Consider the following 23,720-nt stretch of genomic DNA (forward strand, 5'->3'; position numbering starts at 1 on the left):
CCCCCAACCCACACCACACACACCAGAAAGTTAGATTATTACATGCCCCCACCCAGAGGACAAAATTAAAACTCCATGTAAGCTCATCCCCTGATTAGTCGCCTGAGCCGCAACAATTTTGATCTGGTGGGAGGTGTATTGGCAGAACTGACGCCACCCCTAGTCCGTTTAGCTTACTGCAATGCTCACTGCTCTGCCGTCACTGTGCTATAAAACTGAATGCAAAGCCCAGGCTGATCAGTGTCAGTGATCGCTGTGAATCTGTTCTGCATTCAAAGAACAGGATGGCAGAGCTTGTTACTGAGTGCTGGTCAAACAGGGGAATAAGCGGTGATCACGTCAGTGGAGGTGCAACACCGCAAAATTAATAATGCTCTTTTTTCTGAAAAGAAAAAAATGTGCCCCCTAATTGGGTGAAATGATGTAGCACGCTAAGTGGTCGCCTAATTCTGCCTACTCTTCATCCAGGCCTTGTCTGTGATCTAAAGCCATAAGGACAGCATAGTAGCCCACGTATCTCCCAATGTACTCAATGTACCTGTATTCTGTTCATGTTTCCAGTAAAAGCCGCCATAAGAAGTTTGGTATTTCCACACCTGAACTTCCCTTTTAGTCATAGTGTTCTCACTTAGGAACGAGTTAGCTGATAAAAATGCTGAAAAAGAGGGAATTGATGTGACTGCAGGGTGCTCTAAAGATAACCACTGCTTTGAATGACAAAACATTAAACTCTTTTAATATCACTGGTATCTGGTGTGAGATTATCATATGTTCTGGATTAATGGTCTGATAAATAAAAAAAAAAATAAGAGTATAGGGCATTCAAGAAGTAAGCTCAGAATATCCATTACTTATGTAAATTATAGCAGTGCAGGTATAAAATTTGACCACTTCAACCATAATGCACAGTATAACAGCAGGACCCTAGATAATCTTTTGACCCAAAAATCCTGTTCTAAATAATCCAATACCTGTTTTCGATGTTTATTTATATTCTCATTGTCCATATTATTTCTCTTATATTTCTCGCTAAATGATTTAAGGTAAAAATGTAAAGGAATAAATAACTGATCATCTTACCTTGTATTTGTGTTTGAGCCTGGTTGCTAAATGGGTTTGGGTTAGTCAGTGAGGGTCTTGGGTTAGGATTGGGTTGAACCCTTATCCCCTGCCTTCGTATAAGCTCCAGATCGCCGTAACGCTCTGAGAAATGCTTGCTTGCCTGCTCTTCATGCTTTTGCCGATGTCCTGCAACATCCAGATATGATTAGTCAAAGAGCATTTACCATGAAGTCCCTAATACATAAGAGCAGCGGTGATATCCTCTTTTGTAATATTACCAGTTTCTGTGAACCTTGGATGGCAACCACCATGTCTGCCATTATAGATTCAACTGGGGCTGTCACCCAACATTCCCAATTCCCCAAAAGGCAAATGTGCAGCTGTATTAAAGGGATAAGAGATCACACACGGGCTACGTTATTGCAGCCGTGTATCTTTTACACTAAAACACTGTGGCGATTCAGAGAAAACAGCTTTTCAAAGTATTTACTCTCTGAGATGCTGCAGCGCTTCAAAGTAAAGCATACAAGACAGCAATAACATAGCCACTGTCCGATTCTCACTGCCTGTGGTTCAGGCAGCATGGATCTCTTATCAGGTCCCCTTTATAGTGGTTGATTTGTTTTTCAGCTTCCAATTCTGGACAGTGATAGCGCCGCTCACAGGTGCGTTTGGAAATGCAAGGTATTTGAAGAAAGCCTTATTTCCAAGGTTAAAATCAATCTGCCCACTGCACATTGTAGTGGACAACCTCTTTAAGGCTAAAATGAACTTTCATGTCATGAGGGTCGCCTTGCCACAATGTGATATAGCATTTAATGTTTGCCAATGGGTACAGCATTCATTGTTGGCCAGTGGGGGTCACAATGGAACACGTGACAATGCAATTGATATTCTTATGAATTGGAGCTAAGCTGCAGCACTTGAGAATGGCTACAACACAATGAATAGAGCTGTGCTGTTCCAGCTGTGTAGACTATGTACATCCAGCCGCCCAGGGAGCTGCAGAAAGCTGATCTGTGGGGGTACTAGTTGGTGGACCTCCACCAGTCTTGTATTGATGAGCTATCCTAAGAATAGGTCATTAATATTTAAGTCTTGAACAACACCTTTAAAATGGATTTTATTCTTCAAGCTCAATATTAATATTGCATCAGAAAGTCTTATGAGACTAAATGATAATTTGATGAGGGCCTGTCATTTCAGGTAACATTCATACAAAGCAGTCCTGTGTGTCCTTTTGTCCTGCATTTTCACCTCTTCTGATGGCTCTATCTTTAACTCTCAGTTACCTCTGAGCTAGTGGGTGGAGAGTAGCATCAATGATGTCTCTCAAACACAACACACACAAACATACTGATTCCTGTTATTTTTCGCTGTTTAGGACATGGCTGTTTACGATTGCAGATGTTCACTTTAGTTATAGTAGCTTTAAACATCCCAGTGGGGACATCAGCGGGCAACTATATATTCCTAAATGAGATTTGGAAATCTCATTTATTTTGCTGTTAGGCCAGGTTCACACAGAGCTTTTCAAGTTAAGACTAGGTTCACACAGAGTAGATCTGCTTCAACATTTACATCAAAAACCACTTCACATATTCTTTGAATAGTCTTTACTATTACGTATTTGCGGCAGACCTCTTACAGTATATCATTACAAAGATGGTGCAGGGAAGCTGCATGTTTGGCCGGATGGTTCAGCTGAATGTTTGGCCAGCAGCTATCTCGCCCGGCTCTCCCATACACAGAAGCACTTGCCCTGCCTGTGTTCTCTATGCAATAGCTACTGTTAAACATCTCCGACAGCACTTTATCTCTTAGAGAACGAATGGATCCACAGTTCAAAATCTGAGATGCTGAATTCTTATCTCCTCCGATCATCTGTAAGGAGCCCTGATACAGACTTTTGGCCAATATCCACAGGTTTGGCTGATGTTAGCCTAATGTGTATGGGTGTCTTTGGCCTATGTGTGGATCAAAATGGGACAACGAGCTTGTTCAGATGAGCATATTATACGTATGTCTGCATTCTGTGTGCGCCATGGAGCACACACAGAGACCCATTGTAGCTAGATAGCAAATGCACATGGCTGATTTTTCACCCCGTCTAAATCAGAGCATGCACTTTTCTGTTCTTTGTTGACCAGATTAGTGCAAGCAGCTTACAAGATGAACACATAGAACTTGTGGACATGACTTGCCCGAGTGACTGGCCACAGCTGATATTTCCAGTACAGATTTGCATGTGGAAAATCCGGTGGGTATGACATGTAGTTTGGATGATAATAAATATCTTACATTTAGGGGTTACATTCTGATTCATGAGTAATCAGAATATTGTCAAAATTGCTTATTAAATATATCAAATATCATCATCATATTAAATTACAGGCCTGGATATGACTCAAATGTTTAGTAAACAGTACAGCATTGTATTCATTTTAATCTAATACTAAATCAATATACATTTCACATCAAATCCTCTTGACATCTACGGCAGACAGTATTGTCGATAATTAGGAAAAAAGTTTGGGTATTTTCCTGGAATCAGTTGGGTGAAATTCTGTATGCTAAACTGTAATGCTAGATGTATACTAAATTAGTAGCACACAAATTAAATTGTAGTCTTGTTCTGTAAGTAATAACCCAGTAGGGAAATCTGTTATGTTATATATTCTTGCATATCCATTTTTTTGGAAGTTAAGCCTATGCCATCTGTGCTGCTGGTTTATACAGGCAGCTCACGGTCAGGAATATGCTCATATGACCATTGGGAAAAAAAACATAAGTGAAAAATGTATTAATTTTCTGTAAATAGCTTAAGTGTATCCTACACTTCATGTTTGATGATAACTTACATGCCACTTGCAAGGGTTCTTTGACGTCAATCTCATGTCTATTTATCTTTCCTGAATTTTCTACAGCCTCTTTGTCAGCCACAGTGCCTGCAGAGGAATTGATATTCCCACCTCTGAAGTGGGAAGATATATGCCAAAAGGATGAAATGAGTTTGTCACACTTAATTCGTATGCTGAAGAGGACTGGGCAGTGGGAATCTTTTATTCATTCCCTTCATTATAGGAACCAATATCTGTTTTCCAACGCATTGCTCCACAGTTAAGGTTGTGATTTCCTCTGAACTATGTGCAATACCTTTAGTCAAAATTTTCTGCATCAAGAAAAACTTTTCCATGGCTTTAGAGATAAAAAACTAATACAGGATGATTCACTAGCTACTTTACCTTGAAAAATTGCTGTAAACTCGAAAAGAGACTGTCAACCGTACTGAGATCTGGAATACTTTGGCTCAAGACAAGTGAGAGTCAAATGAAGCTCAGCGACAGCGACAGGAAACATCCTTTTACCGAGTGGTCTCACCGACTTTTTGCATCGGTAGTTTTTGTGTGGTGCTTGCATTTTGCTTCTACCAAATTCCTTCTTCATTTGTTAATAATGTACAGATATAGTTTGGAGGAACGTGTTTTCATTGTAAAAACTTATTGGAAAATGTGAGTCCTTAAAGAGTTGCAAAAATTAGTTTCTACAGAAGTTTGGAGGTCGAAATCTGCTGTCCAAACTGTGTATTGAAGCCTTCTTTGATGACAGAGTAATCTCCAAAGGACTGTGGCCACCAAGATAGCCTTATTTTTTCCTTTGTGGCCATTTGAAGTGTCGGGTGTACAGTAACATGCCACGAACATTACAGGCAATGCGAGAGAACATACATCAAATTCAGGCTATGACCCCAGACGTCCTGCGGAATACATTCAACAGTATGGAATGGCGCATGCAGAAGTCCTTGGATATGAACAGTGGACATTTTCAACATCTGTTTTAAAACATCAGTTTCTCATGAACCATGGTACAGTCCAAATTTCAGTTGTCTCTTTTAGAAGGTACAGCAATTTTTTCCAGGTAAAGTAGCAAGTGAATCACCTTTTATAACTTCTAGTCAAAACTAAAGCTCATGTCAAACACATCTAGAGCAGTCCTCTAGTCGAAGTAACTTGCATACAGTGACCCAGATCTCAACTCCTAAGACCAATGAGAGAATGATGTGAAAAACTGTGAAAACTTTATGATACATACTACAGCTGATGAAATATTCTAATGGATAGAAGGAGCACTATATGCGAGTAAATCAGTTGTGAAGATGGAAGAAGGAACTGTCTAGAATCACAAGAACTTGTAGCCCCACTTATGGTCAGGATTCTGCTTCAGAATGTAATGTTTATACAAACATTATTTCTATCATCAACTATTATATAATATTATATATTTCTATTAAGTAGTATTATGTACATACACCTTTGACAATAAAACATATTATTATAGTAACTAGACATTGATTCGAGTAGAATTAAATTGTCTTTGAGTTTTACAAAAATTCATATTTTCAAGAATATGGATTTTTTTCAGTTCATTCCGTACAAATAAAGCAAAATTATGAACAGCTGGCTGCTTTTTCTGAACTGTAGATGGCCGGCAAAAGATTAAAAAAATAAAATGAATACCTCCCCACTCACCGGTCCTGCCTGCCCCGCCGCCCACTGTCTGATCTGTCACGCCTCTTCTTTTTGCCTTGTTGCATGCATTTTCTTTGGCCTGATTGACGCGACGCCGGGGCTTCCAACGAACAGTCTGATGTTACTACATGCTGTACTGTTGCGGTGCACATATTAGTCATGACGTGTATTCCCTGTCTAAGCCTCAGGTGATGCAAGTTTTAACATTGTGATGTCACGAATCACAATATGCCCCACAAACAACACGCGCAGTGACATCAGAGGCCTACTAAGCAACAGAAACCCTGGCATAGAGTGAAGCAGGCAAAAGCAGATGCATGCAATAGGGAAAGGCAAAAAGAAGAGACACAGCGGTCCAGATGGCAGGCTGCGGGTGAGGTGGGACTTGTGAGCAATGAGGTGAGTATTGTTTTTTTTTTTATTATCACATTTTCTCTTTCTTATGTTCAGATCCCAGATCAAAATAAGGAACATTCAGTTCATATAGAATAACTTCGATAACATGGAATTTTCCTCTTAATATCGTGTGATTTGCTGAATTGGAATCTCAGCAGATATGATTGTCTCTAGTAACCCTCTTTAAGTGTAGGTAACCTTGTGGAAATTTATATTTTAGGATTATGTAGTAAAATTAGACTGACTTACACCAAACAGCCATTCCATTAAAACAACAAACAAGTCAAGTGACTAAAATTGACTATCTCATGACAATGGCACCTGTCATGTGGTTAGAAGTACTAGGCATCACGTTAACAGTTAGTTCTTAAAATTGAATTGTTCGCTGCAAGAGAAATGGGCAAGCTTAAGGATCGGAGCAACAAGAACCAAATTGTGAGTGCTAGACAAATGGATCAGATCAACTTCAAATCATTAGATCTTATGAGGTACTCCCAGTTCAACTAGTAATCTCGTGACAGGGTCATGGATGCCCAAGGCGCATGGATGCACTTGTGAAGGTTAGCCAATCTGGTCTGATCCCACAGAAGAGATACTGTAGCACAAATTGCTGAAAAAAATGTTGCTATGATAGGAAGGTGTCATAACACAAGTGCACGGCAGCTTAGCAGCACACTGGTCAGAGCATCTGAGCTTACCCTGTCCACTGCTAATTGTGCTTACAGTGACACGTGAGCATCAGAACTAGACCATAGAACAAAGAAAGAATGTAGCTTGCTCTGATGATTCAAATTTCTTTTACATCATGTCGATGTTCGAGTGCTTGTATTTTGCGTACATGGTGAAGAGGTGAGACCAAGTTGCACTATGGGAAGAAGGCCAGCTAACAAAGACAATGTGATGTTCTGAGCAATGGTCTACTAGAAATTATGTCATTTTGGCATTCATGTCGATGTTACTCTGCCACTTGCCACCTATCAAAACATTGTTGCTGACCAAGTACAGCCCTTCATAGTAATGGTATTCTCTAATGTTTTTTTCGAAAAATTGTTTGAAAATGGTTGGAAGAACATCACAAAAAGTTCAAGGTATAGACGCAGCTTCCAAATTCCTTAGATCTAAGTATGAGCATCTAAGTGTTATAGAAAGACAAATCTAATCCGTAGAGGCTCCATCTCTCAACCTACAGGACTACAATGATCTGCTGTTCACTTCTTGGTGCCAGATGCCACAAACTGAGAGAAGGCCTTAAGGGGTTCATGCGTCTACAAGTCAGAACCGCTTTGGTGTGAACAGGGGGACCTACAAAATATTGCACAGGTGGTTACTTTCATATTAAAAATTGCAAATGTGATGTTACGTTAAAAGTGATGATGGAATTTAAATTCGCTGCCATTTGTGCATATGGGAATGTCGTGCCCCCGGTGGGGCTTTACTGTCTGGGGCAGTATATATGTATATCACAGTGGCTGGCCCAGAGCGGACAGTGCGCCAAAAAAGGGGGTTTAATAATATGAAAATAAAAGTTCGTGACTCCACCTGTGGATTCTGGTAAGAGGTTACCAGCGCTGCGACAGTCCACTGAGGCTGATGTTAGGGGCAGCTTTGATGGGACGGCTCCCCACAGGTGGAGCAGGCCTCAGGGCAGTGTAGAATGAATGGAGGTGGGTGCGCTGGGCGTTGTGGAGCAGGTAGGGAACGATGGCACAGCCGGAGTAACGGACAGAGACAGGGGGTTTTGCTTCGTTACCTTTACTGGTACGGCTGTTAGATACGGTCCAGGGTATTCTAGGTGAAAAGTGCACTTTTGGACTTCTCCCCAGTGAGCGGGTATAAGGCCTCCTGTTCCTTGTCTGTCTCTGTGTAAGCTCCTGGCCAGCCTGCAACTGTGCCTAGCTTATGTGTCCTGCTTTTACTTAACCTGTTGCTCTGAGGTGGGACCTCCGGTTGGTAACCACTTTCCCTGGACGTCGGGGCCTTCATGGTTCCTGGTCCTGTGAGTCTAGCTTCAGATCTGCCAGGGACTTGTAGTCCTCCTGGGATTCCGGTTAACCCTACTGGGTGTGAAGGGTTCCTGTAGGCTCGGACCCGGTGTCCGGTAAATATACTGGGGTGAGCCTGGTATGCTCCTCTGCCCCCTTTATCACTCCTTCTCTCCTCGCCGTCGGCCACGCTCGGGGCCTTCACTACAAGGCAGCTGGCGTGCTGAGTCTTCACCGCTTTCTGAGAGTCGGCACGCCCTCTGTCTGGCTTCAGAGCTGCTGGAGGCCTAGCTTGCCTCTCACAGCAGCCTGTGTGCTGCTCACTGTCTGAGCACACTGCCACACTCTAATCCTAACTGGAAACTATCTGAAGAACCGAACTGCCTGGCTCCACCTTCCCTTTTTATATCCCTATCAGGGCTCCCTCTGCTGGTATGAGGTGGAAGGTGGAGGTGTTTGCATGTAGTGAGGGCCTCTTGTGGAGAAATCCAGCCATGCACCCTTCTGGGTCCTGTGGCACCAAGCGCAGCAGGGCGCCACAGGAACAAGTGCTATACCTTTGCTAAAGGGCAAAACGTAGATTGTTTATGGTATTTCTTCTCTGTCACCAGTGCATTTATTAAAGGCTATTGGCAGGCAGAAGTCAAGGTGGCAGCAGAAAGTAGACGGTGGCACCATACAACTGGGTTTTGAATAGTAGAGTTGGCAAATTAAACATGTTAGTGGCCAACTTTTAGATTAAAAGAACTCCGCTGCAATTTTTCATACATTCATTTTTCAACTCATGACTTGCATAGTGTCAAATATTACACCAAGCGGAAGTTACTTGATAACTTCTATGCAATTAAAAACATATTTTGTGTCCCGCGTTTCCTATGAAGTTGATTCATCCTTGTAACATCTGCTCACCAAGCGCAAGCTCTGATGCCAAAAACCTGCATTTGTTAAACATTTTTTTTAATGCTGCCAAAAATTACAGAGAGACTGTTAGACTAAGACAACACCATGAAAACTATCAAATCTCACTCCAAGCTGTTTAAAACATATGACAAATGTAACTCTAAGTGCCACTCACTAGGAGATATTGTAATGCATAGCAATGGCAATGACTCTTGTCAATAAAGATCTCAAGAATTGTGTTTTATGTTATGGTCAGATATAGATTAAACTATTATACAATATAACACGGAACTAAAATAGTCAATCTTGGGTTTATATAGATTTTTTTCACCTTCAAGGGGTAGTCCCAGCTTAGAATGTTATGGAACCAGTAGAATCAGGATCATTTGCAGACTTCCAAGGGTAAGCACAGGGAGAGGAGAGGTATCCTTAGGCTTTAAAGGGAATCAGGATGTTTACTACTGAAACTAGTGGTAAGGCTGTTATAGGTTCTAGTACAACAATAAAATTGATCCCTGTTTTGTAGTAATCTGATGTGTCAGCTCTGAGAAATCAAGCTTTTCAGCCTCATGTAAATTAGCTAGGAAGTACATTGGGAGCATATTAAAGGGAATCTGTAAGCTGGTTTTTACTATATAATCCGAGGTCAGCATAAGGTAGGTGTTAAAATACAGAATTCAATGATGTGTCAAATCATTGTTTAGTGTTGTTTACTTAATGTCACTCAAGATGTGGGAAAGACTTAGTGCAACACAGAGGGAAGAGAGAAAGGGAGCCCAGACACTAGGGAAAGGGGGGAGTGGAGACCTCCTAGTCTGGTCTAGTTTCACTCTCTCTCAACTACCTTCCCAATATTGGCTCTTCACCAATCGCCGCACGCGTGCCTTGCCCTGACTTTCCCTGGCGTATGGCTAAGGCTAGGGAAGGAAGGAGATGAGCACTAGTCGATCTCCACTAAACTCTATAGACAACAAGGGTAGAAAAACAAGGGGAAATTGCTTAGCTTTAGATGACTCCAAACAAATGCGCAAATGGCCTCAAGCTCCAGAGAGGACGAAGTACTGCTCTTGCTAAAGCCTCACAAGCAGTAATAAATATTGCTGGCACTTCCCTCTCAGACACACGAGGTATTTATACACACAGGCCAGGGAGCTAATTAGCCAGAGGGAGGTAGCTGCTGGGTCCTAGAGACAGCCACCCTCTAGGACTGCAGGGTGACTGTCTGCCACCTCTGACACACCTGTGACACTTACACTGAAGATTTAATCACCTGGTGATTATCATTGCTGTAACTAGCTGGCACGCCCTTCCAAGTCCGACTCCGTCACCTCCTGTGACAAGCACCTCAATGATTATAGAAAATGTACACAGAGAGCCTGGTGTGGGCAGGGTTAACTTTATCAGCTGTGCTACATTGCTAAATCTAAAAACTCTGATTGTGTCACAACTGCTGCAATCTAAAGACTGGAGATTTTCTAGTTGATTAAGGCATTATGGCTTGTTTCCATCAGCCTGATTACCTTCTAGCGCACAATATTATAAACAGGCTGCTTTCTTCATTAAACAGCGCCACACCTGTCCATGGGTTGTGTCTGGTACTGCTGCTCAGCTGCATGGAAGTGCATGGGAGAAGCTGCAATGCCCCATACAACTCGTGTACATGATTGATGTTGTTTTTGGAATTAAGTAGTTCTTAACCATGTTCAACCCCTTTAAACTGTTTTCCTGAAAATTCATTTATTAGCATTTTTCTTTAATACTCATTTAGTAAATATAGATGAAATGGAGACTTCTTATTACAAGAGCAAATAAAGAGTAAACAGGAAACTCATATTTTTTCTCTTTTCCTGTGTCAACACTTTACATTAAAATGTGCAAACGTAATTTCATGTTTTGTGTGCTTTATATTTAAATGTACGTGTGAAAGTTTCTCAAGTGTGTTTGTGATTGTTGAAAAACATAAAAAAAGTCTACAATAACGGCAACTTTATAGACCCTAATCATTCTTACATATTTCTTAAGTTTTTGTGTTTCTGAAAACTTTCTATTTGTGATTTTTTTCTTTATCCACCAGTAAAACAAGCAAAATGTAGAAATGAAAAAGGGCAAAAGGGATGTGATCATGAGCAAGATGTTTTAGATTTAGGCCTTAATTCATCAATTCATTAAGGCAAATTTTCCAAAATTCTGGTGCAAATTGTTTTAAAAAGTCACAAAATTTCCATGCCAGTTTCTCCCAGCTCCCCAAAATGGACAGAGGTGGGGCGGGACAGGGGCACATGGGGGGGGGGGGGGTGATGCCATAGCTAGTCTAATTCATGATGAGCTGTGGTGTTCCCTACTCCAGAAATTTTACTCCAGTCAGATTTTTTCTTACTCCAAGAAGCCAGGAGTGACCTTGGAAAACAACTAGATGTAGCAGGCCAAATTACATGAATTCTTGAATACTGGACTAAATGTCTGACATACGGGTGCAATAAAGATGATGATGAATAATTCATCATCATTTTTATTGCACCCATATGTAAGATATTTAGTCCAGTATTCAAGATAGTAGTGGAAAGTCCACATACAGTTTTGTGAGCAGAACAGTAGTGATTGTCTTTTCCTAGGAAACCACACTGTGACCACAAGCTGCCAGCCCGTTGTTTCATGCTATGTTCTCATTAAATAATACCAAGCTAATTTCTGATGATTTTTTTCCTGCTTACAAATGTGTCCTTCCTCGCCATGCTTCTTGGTCTGAGATATCTTGACATAAGTGGTATGAAATAGCTAGCTTTACATTACTCTTTTTTCAAAGCTAGCCATCTCTTGCCACTTATTTCAAGATATCTCAAAGCAATATGTAAAGGATGACCCATCTGTAATTCACCCTCCCCTATTTTGTTATCTGCTTTTTCCCTCTTTACCACAGTTATATAAACCTAAGCGTAATCATAATAAATATTAATCTTGTACAAAAACATGTAAGAAACACAAATGTTGAGAATGAATTTACTTCTGCCTTTAGGCTGTGTGACCACGATTTGTGGCAAAGTGTTATAGAAAAGAAGTCCACACAAGAACTATGAGGCAAATCCTACAATTAGCATGCAGGCTCAGAATTTACACTTCATATAATAGTGATTAGAGATGAAAGTATTGATCCGCTGCGGATCGACTTCTGGTCAAATTTCCTGAAATTCTCAGGTCCCTGGGATTTACAATTCTATTCATGAGGATAGCCCAAAAAAATGTCCAGCACCATTTCACTCATTGCTGAAGACTGCAGCTGCCAGAGTCCAAGCTCATGGCCTCAGGTGTAGCTGCGCTGACTTCCCCATAAGGCCTTGCAGCTTTCACATCACATGATATACTGCAGCCAATTAGGGCGGGAATATCACAGACACTATAAAAGAAGAGGGCCAGCCAAGCAACGCCAATTAGGCTTTACAGCGTAGGTATAGAGCAACAACCACATTGAAATAAAAAAAGGCCTAGACTGATTGTAATGTACTATTGCAGTGCTGTAGCACTTGAAAATGGGACTGTGAATATTAATACAGATTCAATAAGATTCAAGTGATAGGGAGGTTCTGGACCTGCATAGTCACTCAGTGGCACTGTGAATTGATTGATCTGCGATGAACTTCAGTAATAGCACCTTAGTAACAGACTTTTGCTTTACTCTTTATACATGCAAACAAAGAAGGCAATTTAATACTCCTCTGTGCTAATTTTGCTTCCATTGAGAAAGAATAACAAAAGAAAAATCTCCAAATTCCAGAAATTTAACCACAACTGTCTACATCACAAAGTGTGTATTTTGTAAAAAAAAAAATATATATTTTATGCACTCTTCATTGGTTTAATAGTCCAATATTACAATCATACATGCCACAAGCAAGACAGGCTTCTGCCCCCCCCCAAAAGGGATAATTTTTGGCTGAAAATTATCACTTCTGGATTTAGTAAAGAAAAAAGTTATTGATACTCCCCAAACAGGGATAAATTTTACACTGTCCCTTGTGAAAAAAACAAGCAGTTATTCCATTTGCCCTGCCTGTGTATACAACATCAGCATGCAGGTATATGCGCCACCCCAAATACCCCCCCCCCCGAATTTTTTTGGAACATTTTATAATTTAAGTAAGTAAAAAGTCTGAAACTGCAGTGTATTGTTAAACAGGCTATTGGTTACTACCAGTTACAATCTGTTTACTTCTAGCCAGATAGTTTGGGGTCAATTAATAAATATTGATTAGGCATAAAATTGACTAAAAGGGTTCAATACACTGCTAGGAGAATGTTTAGTGTTATACACATATTTTCAAGGCAATTGGAGACTTTGCAGTATTGAAAGTCGCGGCAAATAATCAAATTTTTGGGGAGAATTTGTTGCAGCTGGCGAATTTGAATTTCAAACTATCGGCTCATCTCTAAAAGTGTAGGGCTGCAGATTGTTAATCAGTATAACATTTATCTTCTCTGCTGTTGTAAGCTTTAAAGAAACACTCCTCCCATCAAAATTTTTATCCTCTTAATATATTGAAGTCATCATTTTATAAATCACTATATACTTACAATTGCTCATTTTGCCCGTCTACCCAGCTAGGTCTATGACATCACATGAATAAAAACTGAGTAGCTGAATCCTTGAATCTATGTAGAAACAAGAAGTCTATTTTCCCTGTATGAGTCATGAGTCACTGCAAATGTTCCTGGCAGGGGGGAGGATTGGAGCTGCTAAGTCAAGAATTGAAGAGGAGGATGATTTTTGCAGAGAAAAGAGACATCCTGTTTCTACACAGAGCAAAGAAAAGAGAAGAATTAGCTGGGTAGAAAGGCAAAATGAGCAATTGTAAGTACACAGTGCTATATAATATGATGACTGCAATATATTAAAAGAATAAAAACTTTGATGGGAGTGCTTCTTTAAATGCTTGGCCAAAGTTATGCCAATAGCTTTCCCCAGAGTGCAATAACAGGGCCTCAATGTTAACAAATGTGAAGACATTGTTTCATTCTAAGAGGTGTCTAATAACAAGACTTTGGTCTGTGGACAAATGAGTGTCCATTTATGAACAGATCTGTTGCAGCCTTTTCTACCTCATGAGCACAAAGCAGGATAATGCATGTACGTAAGGTAACAGGGAGTTGCGAAACAGAAAACACCACCTTCTAGCTTCTCTGCTCTAAGGAGAGAGAGAATTTTAGTGGGTTTAAAGACACTAGCAAGAGTTAAAAAATGATAAATGTTTTGATGTATAAATAATATCTTACGTGTCATTTTTTGGATACCCCATTCTAGGTTTACAAGCTATCACAATTTTAGGGATACTTCACACAACTGTTTTATGACTGTATGCGACCAATGAGTTGTATAAAGCTTTGTTACGGCACCTATCTAAGTTTATGAGTCATTACTGTACCTCAGTTTGCCTCTCAGTTTATGCGGAGGCACTTGAAAAAATTTTGTACAAATCCAAATGTGACATATAGAGGTTTTCTACCTTCATATCTGCATATGTACGACATCCAACATGCCGCTCCATACTACTTATTCTGCAACAATTCACCATAGAGAACCTGAAGCTGACATTTAGTGGCTCACAAATCTGATTGTATTCCGTTTGGTTGATTAGTATATGTGTAATAGAAGCCTAGGCATATAAGAGGGCTAGTACATAAAACTCTAAAAGCTCAAAGGATATTACTATTATAATTGTTAAAGTAAATATGGTAGCGAGGATGATACATTTTCAGTAACTTTTAGAAGTTCAATGTTTAAAAAGTTTATGTTTTATAAAGAAAGTATGCAATTCAATTAATTTCAGTTGATCTGAATTATTACCAGAAATAAAAAAAAACCTGTATAAGTGATATCTATAGGTTTATTCTGTTAATTAGATCGTTTCCAGGACTTACTTCTTGGCTCTCGTGGTCCATCGACAGTCACTTTAATGGCTCTGTGATATGTGGCTACCTGCGTAGGACTTGTAAATACTGTGATTGTCAGGGTGAAACTCTTGCCTGAAGGTTAAAAAGAATCATGTTAGTTTATAGATAGTATATTACTGAATCCAGTATGTACTGTACATGTATGAGCATTTCAAATCTTAAGTCAACGGAAATAAGTCACTTCAGATAAAGAGCATCCATTAGCCTCTATAACCCCTACAAACATACTCTTCTTAAGATATTACATTTTGGAGGATTTTTTTCCACTGCTACTCCGATCCCTCCTAAATATTACTAAAAACAAATTTTTTAACTTTAGTATGAGTACTGGAACTGTGGTTGGCAGTCAAGTATATAGTAGATGACTTGTGGTATCTAGTGGAAAATTGCACAGAAAGATTATTCCATTCCTAGAATTATGTGTGTTATCATGTCCTGTTCGTGATTAGGAGAATATGACAACTCACAAAAGTGCAGATGCTAAATCATACTCTAAAACACAGATTATGGGTTTAATGTCCATTCTAGTATCAAACGTAGGTTACATTGCAAAATATATGGGCTAAATAAAATGTTAAAGGGAATATCCACATCTGGACAAACCATTATAAATACGTCCAAGGAAGTGAATTAAAAAAAAAAGATCCCTTGAAGACCGATGCCACTCCACCATACTCAGTGCCACTGTTCGATTGCAGCATTCACGTTTGCATGTCAGACAAAGTGTGAACAGTGCCGCTGATGGGCTGCACCGCTCATGTGATATGGAACACAGCACTGACGACAGAGCAATTGTGCCACGAGGGGAGATGAGGATTTTTTTTTAACATATATTTTTCACCTCTTTGGGCCCATTATGCAGTATTGACAAACCTTTTTATATGTTAACCCCATATCTGCAGGTTAATAGCGTTATCTGACCTGACAGGTACGCTTTAAAGGTGTTGCCAGTTAAAAAAAGGTTATCACTTGGTGTCCTACTGCTGGGGCCCTCACCGATTGGCAGATCGAGGAATTTTTAGTTCCGTCGGGCAACTTTTATCCCTATTACAAAGTGCTATGACAAGTTGGATGCTTGATAGCCACTCTATTCATTTTCTATAGGGCTGCTGTAAAAAGCCAAGTGCTTGGCATCCCCATAGGGAATGAATGGAGTGCTGGTTGAGCGTGCACACTGCCGCTCCATTCAAACGTTCTGATGATCAGTGTGGGTCCCTTCACTGATCAAGAAGGTATCCGTACCCCGTGGATAAATGATAACTTGTTTTCACAGGGCACTGGGTGAAATATCTGCCAGTGCTGGTGCCAGGAATATTAGGAAACCAAGGTACTGCTGGAGGCTTTCTTTAATTGTTAGCCATATCAAGGTCATATTACATACCTTTATTCCTCATACCAATTTGCTTTACAGTAGTTTCCCAGTAGACACGGTAGAACATTAAACTTTTATTGTGTGCACAATTGTCGGATAGACGTGTAGCTATTATGATCCCTTATTTTGGAGTTTTGAAATTACATCAATACACTCAAGATGAATCAGTTCAAAGACCAGACTTAGATTTATAAAGTATTCCGGTTTGGAAAATTGTTTTGGAAGCATGAAAAAACTCTAACAGGATAATTAAGTACAGAAATAAAAGCTTAATTCATAAAAGGGCAGATTTTCCATTGCCAATCTGCAGTCAGTTAAGTACAGAATTTCGAGAAAAAAAATATAAATAAATAAAAGTATGCATTTTAGGAAACTAAATAAGATGACGGAAATGTTAAAGAAATGTTAACACTTCAACATCTATATTGTGATTACAGATCATAAAAACTACTCTTACATGTATATATGAATATATACTGGTTAAAAAACATTTTATGTTATGTTTCCAAAGGCAGTTAATAATTGGTAATTTAAGTTATATATTATGGTAATATATGTAAATATATATAATAGGGCTTTATAATAGTATATTTACTATGGGACTGTGAAACTTAACATTCTCAAGCTACTCTTTAACCCACATATATACTGTATGTTGTAATGACTTAACTTTACATGAAAACTATGGTTAGCATGAAGTAGACAAAAAAGGGAGATGACATTATATTTTTACAGAGTCTTCAGTGGCTTGTATCCGGTGTCTCTATAACTGTTGCGAAATTACAAGTCTCTACACGCGATGGAAAGTTGCATATTGTCTTAATATGATGGGCCTTGTAGTTGCACAGATGGAGGGACATAGTTTGCCAATCACTGTATTAAATTGCTTACCCTATCAGCGTGTACTGCAAAAATCCATGTATCTTTATACAGGCCATTTAAAATGCAGCTTTAAAATTCTGATCTTGGGATGAAAATTTGTGCAAAATATTGCATAATGGGGTTTATATGGCATCCAAGTGCAATATATATACTATATGATAAACATGGTGGAGATTTAATGAAAACAAATTGTTAGTAGGTTGATGGTAGCAACCATCAAGTAACTAATTTAACCCCTTCCCAAAAAAGGGTGTAATAGCATGTCCTACTTTGCATACCTATGTATGGATCGGGCTCAAGAGCTGAGCCGACACCATACCCAGCAGGTACCAGCTTTTTTATATGCCGGCATCTGCCTGTGATAGCAGTGGTTTGAGCTTGCACTGTTCGATGCTGTTTAACCATTTAAATATCACTGTCAATCATTGACAACAATATTTTAAAGATGAGATTGTGCGTGGGGTGCCCATTGAGCCCCCACATGAGGCTGGGCTTCATAGGAAAATTACATATTCTCTATATACTACAATACAGTAGTTTTGTTTTATATAGAACAAATGATCAAAGGATTGCAGGTCCAAGTCCCCTAAGGGGACTAACAAAATTAAAAAACAGGTTTTTGAAAATATAAAGACATTTAAAAAATATAAAACTTTGAATCACACCCTTTTCCTTAGTTAAATATAAAAAAATAACAAAAAGTTTATTTGGTATTGCCACATCTGTAAAAGTACTTTCTATCAAAATATAAAATTAATTGACCAATATGGTAAATTATGTAAAAAAATAATTAAGCAAAACACTAGAATCGTGGAGTTTTTCATCCCCATACCTTCCTAAAAAAATTAACAAAACGTGATCAAAATGTTGTATATACCACAAAGGCCGTCACATAATGCAATTGATTAAAATATAAAAATGTTACAGGACTCAGAAAAAAAAAAAAAAAAAAAAATTGGCATAACAGTAGTCATACTGACCTGGAAAAACAAATTGTCAGGTCATTTATACTGGACAATGAACATCATTAAAAGAAAAAAAAAAAGCAATTGCAAAAATTAAATTTTTTCACCATTTCAGTGCACTTGGAATTTTCAAAACTGCAACTCATCCCACAGAAAACCAGCACTCATATAGCTATGTTAATTGAAAAATAAAAACTTAAAGCGCAAAAACATATTGGCCACGGTGGGACGGGGTTAAAGAAGGCATGACACTTATGAATATTAACATAAAAAAGCTTCATTGTCTAAACATAGCAAATTCATTGTAAAAACCCCAAACCCCAAAAAACATTTAAAGGAACATGTCATCAGAAAATTACCTATTGTTTATATGATAAGTATTTATTGTTATTCATTTTTGGAAATAAATGTGTTTTTTTTATATTAAAATATTTATTAAAAATGAAAGTTAGAAATCATGCAATTTTCACACTGGCCACTAAGATTATATTTGACTTGAATCATAGAAGGAGCGTGTGCAAAGGTTATTGTGAAGGGAGGTGTAGCTGTGACATCACTTTCTGTAACAGATACACACACGTATATTTTTTCATTTCTATTGATGTCAGGTATTTGTGGGTGATATTTTGTGGTTTGTGGCTTGACCAATACTAGGGATCCATTTTTGATTTATAGGTGTTGATTTCTTGGAAGATTTCAGACTGCATTCTAGAATTGCACCTTCTAATATTGCACCTCCTGTGCCATAAGTACTATGGTATTTCGGTATTTCTTTCTGTTCTAAGTATATTACAAAAATGTTCAAATTAAGTGTCTGTATGGCATGATGAAACCACATGGAGTCTGGGATGACTCCCCAATTTTAGTAGCCCTCTCAAAGAATTTATGACGGAAAGGCAGCATGATAAAAACCTCAGTCCTCTATATTGCTGTAAACACTATAACTAAGACATTATATCTGAAAATAGTAGATATCCCAATAATATAAAATATAATTTCATCATTAGGCGATGATTGTCCATTGTCTTTGTGTTACAGCTCCTATACAGTGCAGCATGAAAGCTTACTTAACGGGCGAAGATGGACTCCAGAAACGGATCCCCAAGTTCCTTTGCAGGAAAAGAAGAAAATGTCCATTATGACAATTCTTATTAGACTACTCCTTCATGGCACATAATCTTGTCTAATACTTAACCTGAAACCTGTAAATTAGGACAGAAGTCTAAGCTTTGTTTCGATTTCCCCAGCAGCTCTGAATGAATAGGGAGGGAACGGTGCTACGGCTGATCTGTGGTCTTCTCTACTACTTTGAATGATACAGAAGGTTTTCTAAAGATGTCAGTAGTCATTTATATTGTCTACATGACAGTTCAGATATGGTGAGGATTGATTACAATTCTACATATTTTTATGTTATACAATGGGAATCATCTGTTAAATCACCTAATACTTTTGACGTTGGGCACAATCTCTATATTTTTTGTCAATAAGTCATGTGTTTGAGGAGCACATGACCTTCAAAGAGACCTAGCATTGTTAAGTAGGGTGGACTGTAGTCACTGACATGTGTTGGGTGGTGTTGGGTATGCTATGCCTCTATCCAAGCTGGAGTACCACACAGTTTTTGTTCATGATCATTGTAAGCTTTATGCATAAAACAACGCAAGCAGTGCAGGCAAAATGTGAGCTAGTTTTTCATAGCAACCAATCAAATTCCAGTCTTGTCTCTCCTACTTTATAAAAAAAATTACTGATTGATCAGTATTTTTTCTCAGGAGTGGGAGCCAAAACCAGGTGAGGAACAATCAGAGAAAAGGTATAATAGAAACAAGTCACCAATTCTGTATTTATCACCCACTCCTGGTTTTGGCTCCCACTCCAGAGAAAAAATACTGACCGAATACTGACCAAATACTGATAGTGGGGCCGTGGCCTTAGGGAAATGCTTCTTGTCTGAAACATTTTTTTATGCAATAGACGCCAGAAACTTTAAGGGGTTGTCCGAGCAGAAAGTATTGATGAGCTATCTGTAGGATAAGTTATAAATGAGAGATTGATAGGGGTCTGACACCTGACACCCCAACCAGTTGAAAAGAGCTCCGGCAGTGCTTCGATGTAAACACATGGAGCGGAGCTACTCAGCACAACTCCGTTCATTGTGTAGTGGCTGTTGATGGCTTCTGCAACACAGCTACTAGTTAAAAGAATAGGAACTTTGCCGATGTATGTAGGACTGCACATTGAATGGAACTGTTTTCAGCTTACCATTTGGGATGCCAGATGTTGATCGCCTTCGATCTCATTTTAATGACCTATCCTGCAGATAGGTCATAAATATTCTCTGCTTCTACAGCTACTTTATTATTTTTATATGATAAAGTTGGAGTACAGCATTCTACTATGTTATTAGTAGTATTAGTTGTAGTAGTAGTAGTTGAATAGGATTAATAGTAAATGTTTTAACCTTATAAAAGACAATTTTTCCTAATTTTTCTTGGATTACCATCAATCACAGACACTGAATTTTATTCCAGCATGAAAGGGTTATCTTTAATTACCTAATTATCATACACGTAACAATACAACAATATCTTTTTCTAATCAAAGTTGTCATCTTTGCAACTAAAATTGCATATTATTTCTCTGCATGTCAGTCCTCAGGATAGTGACTGCTGTTCGGAGAAGTCTGTATTCTGCGATGTAAAGGAAGCCTTGGGCAACTTTATTCCTCTGGGGCTGTTTACTATTCAGATAGTCCTATGTAAATTAAGTGATTCTATTGATAAGATTTATACAGTGAATTCTATCGAAGATGATAATCCATAATTGGTGTTAAAAATGGAGGAATTGTCACGTTAAAATAATGCTTTGAATATTGGAGTCCCCCAGTCTGCCATGCCATTCTCACACTCTTTCTATTTGGAAAGAGATGTACAGAATAGTAGTCTTTGGCTTGCGTCAGGAGTAATTCCGACATATTGTTTTTAATCAAGGGTCAATTGCTTGCAAAAAGTGTTGTGTGGGATCATGCTGACTAGAATTTGGCTTTCTCGGCTTCCCAGGTTGATTGCTAAATGTAGGTCATGGCTTCTCAAGGTTTCTAATTCTGTCATGCTTTTCAATGTCTTATTGTCTCCATGACATGCTTCATCTCAGATAAAAGCCAAAGACGAGCAGAGAGGTGTATACTTTATTGTTTTACTGCTGTCCCTGGGTGAGAATGTGGTGTATCTGAACAACCAAAGGAACAAGTGTTGGCAGAAGCAATACAGATTTAGACTTAGGCGACATTCACAAGTTCAGTATTTGGTGAGTTTTTACCTCAGTATTTGTAATCCAAAACCAGGAGTGGGTGATAAATACAGAAGTGGTGACGTGTTTCTATCACCCACTCCTGGTTTTGGCTTACAAATACTGAGGTAAAAATCTCACCAAATACTGAACTTGTGAACGTAGCCTAAAGGTGATAATGTTGGTTTGGTTTTGACCCCCAAAATATCAGATTATGACTGCATGGGATCCCAAAATAGGTGATTCCTAGTACAGTTTATGCCATGTTCAAGATATGTTCTTGAAATCCTAATTTCAATCCTAACCCACCAATATATCACATTTACTTCATCCAATGAGTATTGATACTAGATAAGGATGTCCATCTGTGTTAGGTTTTTTGGGAGGTGGGTTATTCTACAGTTGTCGTGACATAAATTGTCCAGACTCATAATAATGGTATAATACATTTTAAAACCAAAAATGTACATTTTAGATAACCACTAAAATAGTGATAGAGTGAAGCAGCCTACCTCTTCCACTTCTACCAACAAAGCGGAGATCGTTGAATCGTGCTACTTGGTTCTTCATGACAGCGGAAGCGTTTCTCAACTCGGCTGAATAATTCTCATCATTCCCAGCCATTACTGTTACTACTGTCCCATCAGGCACATCACCTAGTGCCACAACCTGCAGGGAAACATATACAGCCATGAATAGAGGGAAAATAGGCATTAGATGCTAATGAATTTAGTATTTTCTCCCGTAAGCACCACAAGTGCTACTAATACACATTGATAGTACCAGATGACAGAACTATGTTAGCAGTCAATAAATGTGGTACCTGGAAATAAAAAAAAATTGGACTGCTTTATAAATCTGGGTTGATCATTTTGTATAAATTATGACCAATATATTTAATTGATCTTTCATATATTCCATGTACACGGCTAAAAGTTAATGTTGATAATTGCACATTTTAATTCTAATTTAGTATTTAACATGAACTGTTCTGTTAAAAAGACTAATCTGCCACAGTGGTTGCACAGCATCTGCGCCATACTATATTGTTATATGTCACAGATGGGCATCCTGCAATGTAGATTTGATTTTAGATTGACTTTTCCTTTCTAACATCTAGAATGTTTTTATCTTGTGTATGTAATATATATATATATATATAAATAATATATATATAGTATAAATTATATACATTTCTTAATGCAAGGACACTTTAATCATCTGTATTTATGACGCAAAATTAGATATTTGCACTTCAAGGGTTTCTGATGATTCAAGAATCCCACAAAGTAAAACAAAAGTAAAATTTTATAGTGTTTTAATAACTATTCATTATTTGTTATGCAGCTGTAAAATTTAGACAAAAGATAATTTAGGTAAAATCCTCTTTATTTCTTCATCATTTGATATTTCATATTAATATTCTTTCCATTCATTTTCTAACAATAACGGTTTCTAATTTTGTGTAATTTCCAATGTTTTTCTAAGATAAATGTATGATGTTCTGCACTTAAGTAGATCTTATAGGTGCTAATAACCTATGTAATGCATAATAATACCTATATTTAATTACAGTCTCATTCTTTCTACATAACCTGGTATCGTTAATATTTTAGCATGCATCAAGTCACTTTATTTATAGTGTAAATTCAATAAATATATTTAATATCTATGGTTTCTGGCTTTTGTAGATAAGACCTAAAATGTGATGAAAATAATACATATGATATATTAGATTTATAACATATATTACAGCAATATAAATGATATCATTAAATGTTTACTTGTTCTTGACACATTTGATATAGCTAATAAGTATTCGCTACATTTTATTCTCTTGTGTCCTAGATCAATACGTAACAGTTAACTAATTAACATTTAACAATTGACTGAATTAATATACGGTAACTAAAATATTTAATCACTCATTTTTTTCTTGACCGTTGAGATATTTATATGAATAATAGAAATTAATGTAAAATAATAATGCTATGGGAATTATATCTATTATCTCTTTTTTGTGTGTATATATTACCTATTTTATATATATATATATATATATATATATATATATATATATATATATATATAAATATATATATGTGTGTGTGTGTGCACTGCATAGGCTATATATCCTTATCATTATAAGTGACAGACACATGCAGCAGTAACTGATAGAGACTTATTTCTTCATGGTTAAATTTCTTTGAAGTGGAACAAACTATGTGAAACCTCAAACCTTCTTGTTTAGTACTATGCGATCTTGGTGTATTTCCCAACAGAACTTTTTCTTAGATGTGTGTTCTGTCGCTTTTTTTCAATCTCTGACCACACATATCGCATGTTCTTGAATGTGTTAGGCAGCAGCCCACTGATTTCCCATCATCAGATAAAGCAC

The 23,720-nt window shown here is 38.0% G+C and overlaps 1 protein-coding gene across 1 annotated transcript in view; it reads right to left on the bottom strand.

Annotated features, from left to right (window-relative positions):
* Positions 1-23,720, bottom strand: part of RUNX3 (RUNX family transcription factor 3) — a 238,170-nt gene that overhangs the window by 46,650 nt on the left and 167,800 nt on the right. Inside the window, exons 4-6 of the mRNA XM_073665828.1 lie at positions 21,835-21,991; positions 14,780-14,884; positions 1,081-1,248 (exon numbers count right to left, since the gene is read on the bottom strand). Coding sequence (XP_073521929.1) covers positions 1,081-1,248; positions 14,780-14,884; positions 21,835-21,991 — 430 coding nt within the window. The remainder of the gene's footprint in view (positions 1-1,080; positions 1,249-14,779; positions 14,885-21,834; positions 21,992-23,720) is intronic.

This window comes from Phyllobates terribilis, unplaced genomic scaffold (genome assembly GCF_046119375.1).
Source record: "Phyllobates terribilis strain yellow unplaced genomic scaffold, ASM4611937v1 Scaffold_2__4_contigs__length_985480577, whole genome shotgun sequence".
In the NCBI taxonomy this organism is placed as follows: Eukaryota; Metazoa; Chordata; class Amphibia; order Anura; family Dendrobatidae; genus Phyllobates; species Phyllobates terribilis.